Raw genomic sequence first — 13,346 nt, forward strand, 5'->3', positions numbered from 1 at the left:
CTGCCCTAACTTTTTTCTCGTCCAACATTTGCTACCTTCACCTCAACACCCTCACCACACCGCGCTACTACACGACTCACCGAACACATCACGCGCAATGGCTTCCGACAAGAAGGCTTCCAAGAAGTCGGGCGCCGACAAGAAGCAGAAGAAGACATCTGCAACCAAGAACGTCGAGGCTCCGCTTGACGTGATCAAGAACTTCCTCGAGCAGCAGGGAGAGAAGAGCGCTGCTAGCAAGCTCGAGGACTTTGCGCAATCTCTGCAGGATGCTGTGAAGAATGCGCCCGAGCCAATGGACGTGGACGAGGAAAGCGCGTCCAGCAGCGACTCGAGCAGTGATTCCAGCAGCGAATCTGAGGCTGAAGCAAAGCCAAAGAAGGCCAAGAAGACTGCTGCGAACAAGACACCGGCCAAGGAGGACGCCTCCAGCTCATCAAGCTCTTCCGACTCCAGTTCCGACTCATCCAGCGACAGCTCCGACTCTGATTCCGAATCTGAGAAAGAAAGCGCGCCAGTCAAGGCAAAGGCTGTAGTCAAAAAGGCAAAGAAGGCCAAGTCGGTCTCGTCTTCTTCTGCGTCTTCCTCCAGCGATTCTAGCGACTCTAGCGATTCCGATAGCAGCTCCGAAGAGGAGCCTGCGAACGTCCCCCTACCTGACTCCGATTCGTCCGATGCGTCGAGCGATTCCTCCTCGAGCGACTCAGACAGCGATTCCAGCGACTCATCTAGCGACAGCAGTTCCGAATCAGAAGCTGAGAAGAAGACTACAAAGGCGAAGAAGAGCAAGAAGGCCGCCTCGGTCTCATCATCGTCTGCCTCGAGCTCTTCGGACTCTTCAGACTCTTCAGATTCCAGCGATTCCAGCGACTCTGATAGCTCCTCCGACGAAGAGCCAGCCAAGACTAAGAAAACAAAGAAGATCGCCAAGAAGGCTTCCACATCCTCCTCTTCAAGCGACTCCAGCTCTTCCGATAGCTCCTCAGACAGCTCGTCCGACTCCGACTCCGACTCCTCATCCGACAGCAGCAGCGACGACGACGAGAAGAAGCCCGCCGCCCTCGAGCGTAAGACCTCCGCCAGCGACTCTTCCGCCACTCTCCCTGCAAACTCCCCCGCGCCCTCCTCCAACAAGCGCAAAGCCAGCTCCCCCTCCGCCGACGCGCCCAAGTCAAAGCGCAGCCACGTCGAAAACCGCTTCCAGCGCATCAAGCCCGACGTCAAAGTCGACCCCAAGCTCGCTAGCAACGCCTACGTTTCCTACGATTACGCCGACCGCGCGCACGCCAAGTTGATTGTTACAAGGGGAAAGGGATTCACCAAGGAGAAGAACAAGGGAAAGAGGGGTAGTTACAGGGGTGGCATGATCGATACGAGCGGTGGAAAGGGTATCAAGTTCGACGACTAAGCCTGTCGGTAGTGCTGTATTTTGCGGTGGATAATCCGCGAGGCATTCATGAAACTACCAAGAGGATAGACCAAAAACACGCGCCATATGCGCAAGGAGATGGCGAATACGGAGTTATGTTATACTAAAAGCAGCATACCCTTCATTGGCGAGACGAGTGCCAGACTTTGGTTTGTAAGAGGTGGCATTACTCTCGAATTTATAGATTTGTAGACGTTGTGGTCTTGCATTTATTGCACAGTTCTAATACATCTGTACACTCCAGTCTATGCTATTCTGTCCATGTATCGTATCCACGTCCCACTCCGTCTTCATGTCGTGATGCGCATGTTCCCCCATTGTTCTGTCCTGCTTTCATTTATTGAAAAGCGCATCGTTCCTTCTTGTCATTCCAACAACCAATATAGTTTACAGGATCCCCACCACACGCAAATACATCCTACAGTATGTGCTAACCCCTCACTTCTCCTCTTGATACTCAACCGGCAAGTTAATGCCCACCCTCCTCGCGCTCAGCCTGACCCTCTCCTCTTCCGTCATACCCATACCCGGATTATATCGCTCGAGCAGCGTTGAATGTGTGCGTTGCGCCTGTACGTATTGGATAAACTGTTCCGCCTGCGCAATTTGGCTTTGGGCGTTTCCGGTTGGGCTCGGCCGGGAGAGTGTTTGACGTATACGTTGCTGGAGTTTTGACGGCGAAGAGAGCTTTTGGTGCTGCGTGCGCGTTGTCTGGGGTGTGGAGGGGAGTTCGCGGAGGAGACGCCGGTATATGGATCGGATCTGGGGTGTGGGTGTTTGTGCCATTTTGTTTTTTTGTTTTTATTATTGAGCGAATTGACTCGGGATTATACGTGATTGTAGGGTGACAGTAGGTTTCGAGATTGGGTGTTGAAGAAGTTCACTGCGGAAGTGCTGCGGCGAAAACATGGCAGTTGTAACGCTTGGACCAAGCGTGAACTTCATCATCCACCACCAGCTACCCAGAAGAACTTCGGGTGCGAAACGGGATGAATAAGTTACCGCCGAGTTCGCGTTATGTATGTCGGGATTGCATACAACGGTTATCGCGCCAACATTCTACGCTCCTCACGCGTCCGCAATCGCGCCCGCAGTCCACCGATACTGCATCTCAAGATGATGCGCCGAACGCGAGGCTACGGATACACAAGCATTGGAATGGAGATGCCAGGGCGAAATTCAGGGTGACGTCGCCCACAAGGAATACACTGCATATGAGCAAGACAAGGAGTAATTTCCACCTGGAGTTGAACGAAGAGCAAAAACCGAACGTGACAAACGAGGAACCGCGACAGATGTCGATGCGAGAGAGACGCATGCGGAGAAGAGCAGGAATACACGGGTCCTCGACAGTTGCATCCGTGGAAACTGCGCCACTGCCAGCACGGATCAGGCGAGAAATCCGTCAGGAGATGGGAAATGTGGAAGCAGGAGGAGATGCAATGGGGGACGCATTATCGCAACTCGAGGCACAAGTGCCAAAACAAGCGGGGCGGAAATCCAGAGGTCAATTGAAGACTGAGCAAGCAGGAAAGCATGCGTCATCGCAGCTTGAACCACAAGTTGCTACACAACCAGCGTCTCGAAAGAAGCGAATGGGAAAGGACCTTGAGCCAGAGCTGATACCATCTCCACCCTCAGCACCTCTAGGCACAAAACCAAAGTCCCAGCCAACCACCGAGACTCCAGTCAGTGCCGAATCACTTGCCCGAAACAAACTCCAAGGTTTCAATTGGTACTGGGACACCTTCCCTCCCACCATCGCCCAGAAAACCACCGCAAACACCTTCTTCAACACCCACGGCCGCGCTGCAAAACTCCTGCGCAGCGTCGCTCAGTTCCGCCTGTTCCCCGAATCCGATGTGCCAGAAGTAGCTTTCGTAGGCCGCTCCAACGTCGGCAAGTCTTCCCTCCTCAACGCCGTCATGGGCGCCGATATAAAGGCCCTCTTAGCCCGCACCTCGTCCACCCCCGGTTTCACAAAGACGATGAATTTGTATGGCGTCGGCGCAGGCAACGGCGTTACGATTAAGAAGACGGCGCCGAATGGGAGGGAGAAGATTGTGGGGATTGGAGGTATGACGATTGTTGATATGCCGGGGTATGGAGAAGGGAGTTTGGCTAGCTGGGGAGCAGAGATTATGAAGTATATTACGAATCGGAAACAATTGCGAAGGGTATTTGTTCTGATCGATGCTGAGCATGGGATCAAGGATAAAGACCGCTCGCTGCTTGCTTCGTTACGATTAGCAGGCGTCAGCCATCAAGTCATTCTATCCAAGCTAGACAGAATCTACATCCCCAATGCCAAGGACATTAGGCGGCATGATGGGAAGGCGCTGAGGCGTCTGAGTCCGAAGGGTACAATCGAGGAACTTAGGAAGGCGATGGAGAAACTCAAAGCAGATATTCAGCCGCCGGTTGGTGGTGGTGCGCTGGGGGAGGTATTGGGAGTTAGTGCGGAGACGATGGTGGAAGGAAAAAGGTTGGGAGTTGACCACGTGAGATTTGCGGTATTGAAGGCAGTGGGGTTGGATTCCAAGTATCAGAAGGAAAGTGCGATGAAAAAGGAGAGTGGTATTGATCAGAACACTCTGAGTTGGAAGTAGGAAGATGACCAAAGGTCAGGATTTATACACCTCCCCGACCATGAGCCCTCCATAAACGCCTCATAACTTCGCCCGCAGCTCGCGCTCTGGTATCTCAGGTAGAGGCGACTCCAAACTCTTTGGAATCAAATGTTCCACATCGCCTATGTTGAGATACCGTGGATGGCATTGCGAGAGCGATGTTATGCCCAGTAACCGCATCGTCGTTTCCAACTCGTCTTTCATAATATCGATAAAGTGCTCCACACCTTCTTGCCCGTATGTCAACGAGTACAGGAATGGACGACCCATACCAACAGCCTTTGCTCCTAGACATAGAGCCTTGACTATGTCTGTTCCACGTCGGACGCCACAGTCAAGGTAAACTTCCAAGTGGCTGAAGACTTCAGGGTGGTGGCGGCGGATTTCGAGAAGCGTCAGTAGGGAGGGTGGCGAGCTACGAGATGTCAGCACAATATCCAGTTGATGCAGATCATTGGATGTAGGAGTCTGGCATACGTGTCTAGATTACGTCCTCCATGGTTAGTTATCACGATACCATCTAACCCGTGTTTCATAGCTAATACTGCGTCTTCGGCTGTTTGGACACCTTTTGCAACGATGGGTAATTTTGTGGCTTTGCGGAGCCAGGCGATGTCGTCCCAGTTGAAAGTGTCGTCGATATACCCGCCCATTGTGCGACCCAGACCACCTCCTTTCTTATCGTTTGTTGCTGCTGCCCCACTGATCGCTGCTTTGGCAAACGTTGCTGATTCGACTTTTACACGCTCATCTCCTTCTCTTTTGCCTTGTACAGGCCCATCGATGGTAAACCATACTCCCTTGATCCCATTCTTTTCTGCGTCTTTGAGAAGAGCTTCCGAAGCCTTGCGGTCCTTGTTGACGTAAAGTTGGAAGAAGAATGGTATAGAATCTTTTTGTACGCTCCCAGTAATTTCCTTGATGGTAAACGATGCGTTTGTCGAAATACACTGTGCCACCCCATAGCCCTCACACCCCCTCGCTAATGCCAATTCCCCATCTGGATGCGCCAATCGCGCCATTGCAGCCGGACTTACGAAAAATGGTAACTCGACCTTTTGTCCTAACATACTCGTGCTAGTATCAACATGACGAATGTTCCTCAATAACCTAGGTCGGAACCAGATTCGGTCAAACATGCTCTTATTCGCGTCTCTCGTCACGAGGTTTGTTGCACCACTCGAGTAAAAAGCCCATGCTTTCTTGCCGAGAACCTTTTCAGCTACGGCCTCGAAGTCATGACTGTTGATTAGGCTGGCTAATGGGGGTTCAGAAGCAATCGAGAGGGCCGGTTGGGTGGCTTCTGTTGGCGGTGGCTTTAAGAGATCGTAGGAGGGTGTGGAGGAGGACACCTTGCCGATACATTTACTGGAATCTAGGGTCTTCGATATCAACGTGGACGAGTGAACGGAATTGTAGGTTAGCGAGGCGTCGAGACCGGCGTGTTTGGTTATTACTGAATAATGTTAGCATGGTTCCCTTGAACGGTATTGCTCAGTGCGTTGAAACATTCTTGAACAACACAAGTATCACTAATGGATACTCCAAACGTGCTGTTCTTTCTCGCGACAGACTCTAGGACTAGCTCTGCTTGTTCAAGAAGCCGATACATAGTTCGCAATCGTTGTCAAGCACAGGTAGATATTGCTTACTTTCATTGCCGCCAGGATGACTGGGAATAAATTCTGTTATGTCCCATACCACATCATCTACCACAATCCAGCAGTCCTGCTCACTCGCATGCTTTTTGATTTCTTCTACAGAAACAGCCTTTTCTGCCATGTCTTCAGAGGTCTTGTCAAGAAGTGTCAGTACGCCAATTGAACTAAAATGACAACTCAAATCGGAAACGTTGGTAATCTATGCGAGGCTGTCAATTGGCGGCGGAAGTTACCTCGCTGGCTGATCTACCGATGCTGATTGCGGAGAAGTGGGTCCGGCGGAAACTCCGATGCCTCGCTGGGAGCGACGAGCCTCCAACATCTGCAACCGCGGCCGACATCACCACCACTTCCAGGCACCTGACAGCTACGGATATTGGAGACCGGGAGGAGAAAGTCTCGCGAGCGCAATGTCTGCGTTCCGAGTCCGCGCAATCGGTCAAGATACCGCTCCGATGACAGGCGCGTGCGGTATATGAGTGTGATTCGGCATAGTTGTCTCTGATAGCATATCGTTAACAAAATAAACTTCTGACTTCATACCAATCCGATCTTCTCACAAACATCATGCGTATTCTTATCACAGGGGCCGCTGGCTTCATCGGCCAACTCGTAGCGAAAAAACTTCTCGATGACGAGAAGGGCGCGCATTCTCTCATCCTGACCGACATCATCGAACCGCCCATCCCAGACGCCCGTTCCCGGAGTCAGGCACAAGCCATCAAGGCAGACTTATGTACGGAAGCAGATTCCGTCGTTACCAAAGACATAGATGCCGTCTATGTCTTCCACGGCATCATGTCCTCAGGCGCCGAAGCTGATTTCGAGCTGGGTATGAAAGCAAACTTTGACGCAACCCGCGCATTACTCGAAGCCATCAGGAAGACATGTCCAGGAGCAAGAGTGATCTACGCCTCAAGTCAGGCAGTATACAACAACTCCGTCACACTACCTGTCACGGAATCTCAAATGCCGGCACCAGAGACGAGTTACGGTGCGGAGAAGATGATGTGCGAGTACCTCATCACTGAATACACACGGCGCGGCTTCATCGATGGTATCTCACTTCGCTTCCCTACGGTCTCGGTACGGCCAGGAAAACCAACCGCTGCAGCGAGTTCCTTCATCAGTGGCATGATTCGCGAACCGATGAATGGCATCAAATGCGTTATTCCATTGGAAGACAAGCAATGGCGACACTGGCTCTGTTCTCCTCGCATCCTGGTCCAGAATCTAGTCTACGCGGCTACAGATTTCGATATCAACCGCCTCGCAAAGTTCGACCGCTGCTTAAACTTCCCTGGCATTGGAGTCTCAGTGCAGGACATGATGGATTCGCTTGCTAGGGTAGGTGGTAACGATAAGCTTGCATTGCTAGAGATGAAGGACGAGCCTACACTCAAGAAGATACTATATTCTTGGCCTGCGGAATTCGACAATGCGAAGGCTTTGAATCTGGGGTTTGCGAGAGATACTGGGTTTGATCAGATTGTAAGGGATTATGTGGACGGGTTGGCGCCAAAGGCTAGTGTGAGGGGGGACGAGAGAACGAGCCAGAAGGTTGAGAATGTACGGGTGAATGCTGTTGAAGTAGCAGCGTGATGCTGCGCGCTGTAGTATAGCTAGAATACATCAATATCTCACATCTCAAGATCATGTGTCAACTCTGATTATGCTCGAGTCAGTCAGCACGCTTCGACACGTATGCATAATCTCTATCACATGAACTGCTTCGTTATCAGAACAATCTATTTCCATAACTGAACCAGCGTGTTGCGATTTGGTCAACACCAATGATCTCATACCTTCTCAATGTGTCTGCTGCATGCAGTGTAAACATATCCACAGGCCGTGACTAGACGCATGTGCTGCATGTGCTGCATGTTGGCACAATGCACCGGCTCTACATGAATAACCGTGATCGGCACAACCCCCGACCTCCCCTCAGTTCCCTCAGCAAACATCATCGCTAACTCGCCCAGGAGCCGACGGTGTACCACAAGGCCTCGTCTCGAGTACATCTCGGTCAACACGCCGTGGTCTCTAGCCTTGGCTGACCACGACAACTGTAATTCACAAGGACGATCTTACCCGGTCTGAAGATATGTCGTACTGCGGGAATCCCCGCACCCCATGCCACACTAAACTCGATAATGCTGACGATTAACACAACGTGATATGGGGAGTTGGAAGACTAGTATAAGAAGTGGCTACCCCAGGTTTGTGGGGTAGCGCCATCCACGCTTCCGCTCTAGAGCGCCTCACTACCGTCTTCACCATTCGCGCCGCTCTATCATTGCCATGGACGTCGAAAAGCATTCTCTCGAGAAAGACCTGGCCTTCGAGCACATTGAAGCAACGAATGAGTCTCGCAACCCAGTACCGGAGATCCTACGCGGTCACACACCTGATCAACTCAAAGCTCTCGAAAAGAAACTCGTGCGGAAAATCGATTTTCGAGCCCTGCCTATTCTAATCGTGCTCTTCTTGCTCAACGTGCTCGATCGAAATGCCATTGCTAATGCACGCCTCGGGGGTCTGGAGGCGACACTGGGCATCGACGATGTGCAGTATCAAACCGCTGTGATGGTATTGTGGGCTGGTTACATCTCCATGATGATACCATCGAACATGCTTCTCTCCATCTTCAGGCCCAGGCTGTATCTGCCAACAGTGGTCATCATTTGGGGTGTCGTGTCTGGTGCCACTGGCTTTGTGCAAAACCACGCTGGACTGGTTGCGCTCAGGTTCCTGGTTGGTGTAACGGAAGCGCCCTACTTTCCTGGGTGCATCTTCTTCCTCTCATGCTGGTATACACGAAAAGAGCTACCAAGCCGCATTGCTACTTTTTACTCCGGATATACCCTCTCTTCTGCCTTTGGTGGGTTGATCGCAGCAGGTATTGTCGATGGCATGGAAGGACTTGGTGGCTATCCAAGTTGGCGCTGGTAAGTCGTGACTATACAGACGCATCTGAGACATACACTGACTTCGTACTCCCACATCTCCAGGATTTTCATCTTAGAAGGAGCCCTAACGATTATCATGGCCTTTGCTGGGTATGCTCTTCTGCCGAACTATCCTTCGAACACGCCTTTCTTGTCACCAGAAGAGACAGCGATGGCACAATGGCGACTCAATCGCGAAAACGATGGTGTTGCAGATGAAGTGAACGATTCCGTGTTCGTTGGGCTCAAGCAGGCGTTCTCCGACCCGAAAGTGGTACGTACCTTCTCTGCCTTATGTTTTCTTCCCTAGAACACTACGGTCGACGCCGTAGATCGATCTCGAGAATTTTTGTCTTCGTATGCGTTGCTAACCTTAGACACCACCTCTAGCCGCTCCTTGTCTTCATCCAGACATGCGCCGTTGTATCTATGAGCTTCACCTACTTCTTCCCCTCTATCGTGCAGACACTCGGCTTTCCCCGCGTGGAGACACTTCTGCTCACTGCACCTCCCTACTTCCTTGCATTCATTTTCTCCGTCCTGAACTCGTGGCACTCCGGGCGTTCAGGCGAGCATTGCTTCCATATCGTGGCCGCATGCGTTATATCCGCGGTTGGTCAGATCATCTCCATGTCAACATATCAGACCGGGCCTCGCTACTTTGCCATGTTTCTGCAGGCTATGGGGTCTTTCTCCGCCTTCCAACTGATTCTGCCATGGGTCTCGGCAACAGTCGCACGGCCAAAGGCGAAGAGAGCGGTCACACTTGCACTGGCAACTGCTGTGTCGAATGCGACAAACATCGCTACCGCTTATCTGTACCCTGCATGGAGCGCACCGTAAGTATAACAGCCCATACCATGTGAACTTTTGCTAACGACACAACGCAGTCTCTATCGCATGGGCTGTATCGTGTTGACAGTGGCACTCCTTTGCTGCGCAACCGCGTCATTGGTGTTGCGTTTCTGGCTGCAGAAGCTGAATCGGAAGTCGGATCAGGTTATGGGCCTGGAGGGCGTTGCCAATGGGCCCGGTCTCCTTTTCCGCTACACTCTGTAAATCTGCTGCAAGCACAGACATGCGGTGCAGGTTGTAGTGTATTGTGATATTGCGATACCTTTCGAATTGGTTTTGCCCTTACGCTATCAGGTGACACTTCCGGGCCGTAACGAAACCTCAAGATTCCCACGTGTGTTGATCTGTGTGATACTGCCACTGGGTAGATTGAACCGACGACCGCGATTGCAGTGATAGTGGGCGTTCTGAAGGGCATCAGACGTGGGATGTCAAGACGTCGCCGACTAGCACCTACCACCACCATCAGCCCGTATCCCAACCACCGTATGCATCGAGATATCCTTAATATGCTGTTCTCGCCATGGAATCCTTCGTCGCGTTCGGAATCGCGTTACATCAAGGGAACATTTTCGATAAGAAGTTAGCACCAGGCGCAAGGGCCACGGGAGGGGAAGGCGGCTTCCCGTAGCCGTACCTCATCCTCCATCATCCACTTCGATATGATACAACCCCACGTTTTGAAACTCTGGATTTGAGCTTGGAAAGCGCGCGATGGATGATGTTGGTTTCGGCGAGATGGACGCGATGCCAATTTTGACAATGATGGCGTTACTCCTGCAGCGTGGGGGCTGAAGCCCGGAGGCTGAACTGGCAAGTGCTTTGCAGACGCTGTTTCAGCCTCGCATACTCGTGATGCTGCGCCGCATCCTACTCTTGCATCCCAGTACGCCTACACAGGGAGAACTAGACGATTACAAAATGGCTATAGCGAACCACCATTATGAACTACCTTTCTTGCGTTACCTCAGTTGCTCTTCGCGAAAGTTAACTGAGGCCTTTCGTTTCCATTGCTTCAACATTTGGCACTTACGTACGATCGATCCCCAGGAGACATCAAGATATGCCATCGACGACTGAACATACCGGAAAACCCCGGTTAACCCGAAAGATATTGGCCGATGAGAAGGTTTTCTTTGACGCTAAAGTCCACGGAAGGGAGGATCTTCCTGAGTGGTTACGACCCATATGCCACGACGTAAGATGGGCACGCACAAAAGTTCCAAAAAGCAACAGAAAGATTTTTGACCGGGAAATCGAGGATTTTAAGCGTCATGGGCAGGATGGAGAAACTGCGCAGGATTCAAGATGGAGTTTGAAACCTCGTACTTATCTGTCCAGAAAAGGCCTCCGTAGAGGAGAGGTGTCGCCAGCCGAGACTGAGATAAATAACGTAATTGATGACTGCAAGAGAGTCAAGGAACAGGCGACGGAGTTGCGCAGGGGAAAAGTACCAGAGGATCCATGGACGTCTCTTCTGAAAACAGAGTTCTTCAAGACCTACAGAGAGGTCCATCCCACCAAGGATAGGCACAGGTATGCATTCTTGCAACGGTTCCAGATCCCCTTTGCTGACTATTTTTAGGGAACTGTATCACCGGTGGGAGCTGTGAGTTACAGTATGCTACTTGTTCAAGTTCAAGTTAACATTCGTATAGCCACCAGAATCATCTTTGGAACGATTGCCCAACGAAGGGAGCCTCGACGAGCCCGGTACGAACTGAGCCAAAACCGGATTTTGCTTATTTATTCCCAATCATTGATCCCGCCTGCAAGGTGGCGAGGAGACTTCACTTCGACTCCAGAGTCAACAATTTCACGCTTCCCGTTCTCAGCGAGCTGCGGAAGACACGAAGGGTGATCTCGTCGCCAACCACAGCCTTACTGAAATGTGATCCAACAAATCTGGACAATATGGGTTCTTCAGATCTGGTGTGCTTTCCTTGGGCTATTGTCGAGGTCAAACATGGCACGGGAAGAGGCGACAAGACAGAATTCTGTTATTGTCAAGCTGCAAATGGATCGGCTGAAGCGCTCATCATGCGAGAGAGATTGGCCGCGAAAGTAGACTCTCCAAATACCAACGCCCTGGTCATCTTCTCGTTTACCTGCGTGGGTCCTAGTGTTCGTCTTTGGCTCACGTTCAGACACCAAGTGAGTACGATTCTGGTGAATCATAGGTCATGCATGACTGACATCTATTAGCAGAGTAGGCAAATTCAAATGCGCTGCATTTGGGCGACTTCCCTCGAGCTTACCTGGGGAGTTTTTGCACTTCGTATGGTAATCGACAATGTGCGCAATTGGGCGTTCAATGAAGTGAAACCTGAGATATGCAAATGGATATCTCATGTTCGCTCGCATCCAATGTCTCAGACCTTCCTTGATCTAGATGGCAACCAAGTCGAACGACGGAGGAGGGCCAAGTCTCTTGAGCCGGACGACGAGAGAGCTCCAGTTCGAGCTTCCCTGCCGGAGAGACCTGCATCCCATTCTAAGCTTACCTCGGCATATGTCAGAGAAAACACTGTATCAAGACACGAGCGCTCACCCAGTCCTCTGGCTCGTCGATCGGCCCCACCAATGAGTCCCTCCGATGACGATGATGAGGAAGAAGAAGAAGAGGACGAGGAGGATGAGATTTTGGTGCTTGAGGCATACGACTCAGGTGATGATGAAGATTATGTCCTAAGTGATAATGCATCAGGCGACGACGATGGATATACAACTGTGGAAGAAGAATCATATGACACCAGCGGAGATGAGGACGAACCCGATGAAGGATATTTGAAGGATACCGCATACAAGGCCCTGAACGAAGCTGAATTCTTGTTGAAGCTGCGAGGCCGTAAGAGTATCTGCTGTTAAGCTGGTCATGGTTGAGTGTTTGGATCACTGTCTTCAGAGAACGGTCTGCTTTCTTTTTAGTGTTCGGTATTGCTTTCTCGTAAGTATCAACCTGTAGTATTAGATAGACTGATCTTTATAATGGACGCCTTTGACATACTTCTTCTTCGAAACAGGTTGGCTAGTTCTTCCCTTGTCCGTACTGGCCGAACGCCCAGGTGTGTGTGCACCATGTCGTTGCTCGCTGTGCTTTCTCCATCGAATCAATGCCAAAACTCCTTCATACGTCCGTACCCTGGCAAGGGTTTGAGCCCTACCGCAAATCCTCGGACTGTAAAACGTTACTCATTACGGTTTGCATTCTGAGCAATAAGAGAAAGCGACATAGCCGGTAAAGACGAGTTACACCTCCACTCCATTCCAGGATCGGAGTCGAAATTATCTTAGATCCAACGTGTTACGCATGAAGTTGGACGGAAAAACATTGTTATGAGTGATAGCAGGGACATCGGCTTTGACATCATGGTCGCTGTCATGTTGGTCAGACATGAAAAAGGAAGTGTGAAGACGATGCATGTCGGATGAAGAGGATATACAGACCTTTACGAGTGGCACAAAAAGCTTTTCTTTTTCTAGAATGTAAGAAAATGGCCATCACAGCAATATCAGCCTGGTTGGTAGATTCGCTAAGGCGTGCATCGTGGCGTCGCTGTTTTGAGCGTACCAATGTAAGGAGTAGAGCTCTGTGCCACAAGCAAGGATGTTCATTGTTCAATTCCAGGAAGACAATACGGTGGAGTTTCAGCGGCATTCCTCATGTGACCAGTGGAGGACATGTCTACAAGAATCGGCTGACTAGGAAAGCGGATTGGGGATTCGATGAACTGAGCCAGGGTACTCAAGTATTGATGAGCGAGTGTTGAATAGCATTCGAATGAGAACTTGGGCATCATCTGCACAATGCATCAAGAATAGA

At 50.9% G+C, this 13,346-nt stretch overlaps 6 protein-coding genes across 6 annotated transcripts; 4 read left to right on the forward strand and 2 right to left on the reverse strand.

The window, feature by feature from the left end:
• Positions 1–97: 97 nt before the first annotated feature.
• GT037_008233 (uncharacterized protein) lies at positions 98–1,408 on the forward strand (the record flags this gene model as incomplete). Its single annotated transcript, XM_038933280.1, has 1 exon — positions 98–1,408. One exon carries the CDS (start codon positions 98–100, stop codon positions 1,406–1,408), a length of 1,311 nt encoding a protein of 436 aa, XP_038783945.1.
• A 459-nt stretch (positions 1,409–1,867) lies between these two features.
• Positions 1,868–2,215, reverse strand: GT037_008234 (uncharacterized protein; the record flags this gene model as incomplete). Its single annotated transcript, XM_038933281.1, has 1 exon — positions 1,868–2,215. The coding sequence occupies one exon, from the start codon at positions 2,213–2,215 to the stop codon at positions 1,868–1,870; it is 348 nt and encodes a 115-aa protein (XP_038783946.1).
• A 428-nt stretch (positions 2,216–2,643) lies between these two features.
• On the forward strand, positions 2,644–4,038 carry GT037_008235 (uncharacterized protein; the record flags this gene model as incomplete). The annotated part of the gene is made up of 1 exon (XM_038933282.1): positions 2,644–4,038. The coding sequence occupies one exon, from the start codon at positions 2,644–2,646 to the stop codon at positions 4,036–4,038; it is 1,395 nt and encodes a 464-aa protein (XP_038783947.1).
• A 60-nt stretch (positions 4,039–4,098) lies between these two features.
• Positions 4,099–5,841, reverse strand: GT037_008236 (uncharacterized protein; the record flags this gene model as incomplete). The annotated part of the gene is made up of 3 exons (XM_038933283.1): positions 4,099–4,474; positions 4,537–5,515; positions 5,712–5,841. The coding sequence occupies 3 exons, from the start codon at positions 5,839–5,841 to the stop codon at positions 4,099–4,101; spliced, it is 1,485 nt and encodes a 494-aa protein (XP_038783948.1).
• A 446-nt stretch (positions 5,842–6,287) lies between these two features.
• GT037_008237 (nucleoside-diphosphate-sugar epimerase) lies at positions 6,288–7,322 on the forward strand (the record flags this gene model as incomplete). Its single annotated transcript, XM_038933284.1, has 1 exon — positions 6,288–7,322. The coding sequence occupies one exon, from the start codon at positions 6,288–6,290 to the stop codon at positions 7,320–7,322; it is 1,035 nt and encodes a 344-aa protein (XP_038783949.1).
• Positions 7,323–8,021: 699 nt separating this feature from the next.
• Positions 8,022–12,391, forward strand: GT037_008238 (retrograde regulation protein 2; the record flags this gene model as incomplete). The annotated part of the gene is made up of 8 exons (XM_038933285.1): positions 8,022–8,668; positions 8,732–8,942; positions 9,059–9,507; positions 9,559–9,723; positions 10,865–11,059; positions 11,109–11,132; positions 11,182–11,677; positions 11,729–12,391. 8 exons carry the CDS (start codon positions 8,022–8,024, stop codon positions 12,389–12,391), a joined length of 2,850 nt encoding a protein of 949 aa, XP_038783950.1.
• Between the last annotated feature and the right edge of the window lie 955 nt (positions 12,392–13,346).

This window comes from Alternaria burnsii, assembly GCF_013036055.1.
Source record: "Alternaria burnsii strain CBS107.38 chromosome Unknown 753, whole genome shotgun sequence".
Taxonomy (NCBI): Eukaryota; Fungi; Ascomycota; class Dothideomycetes; order Pleosporales; family Pleosporaceae; genus Alternaria; species Alternaria burnsii.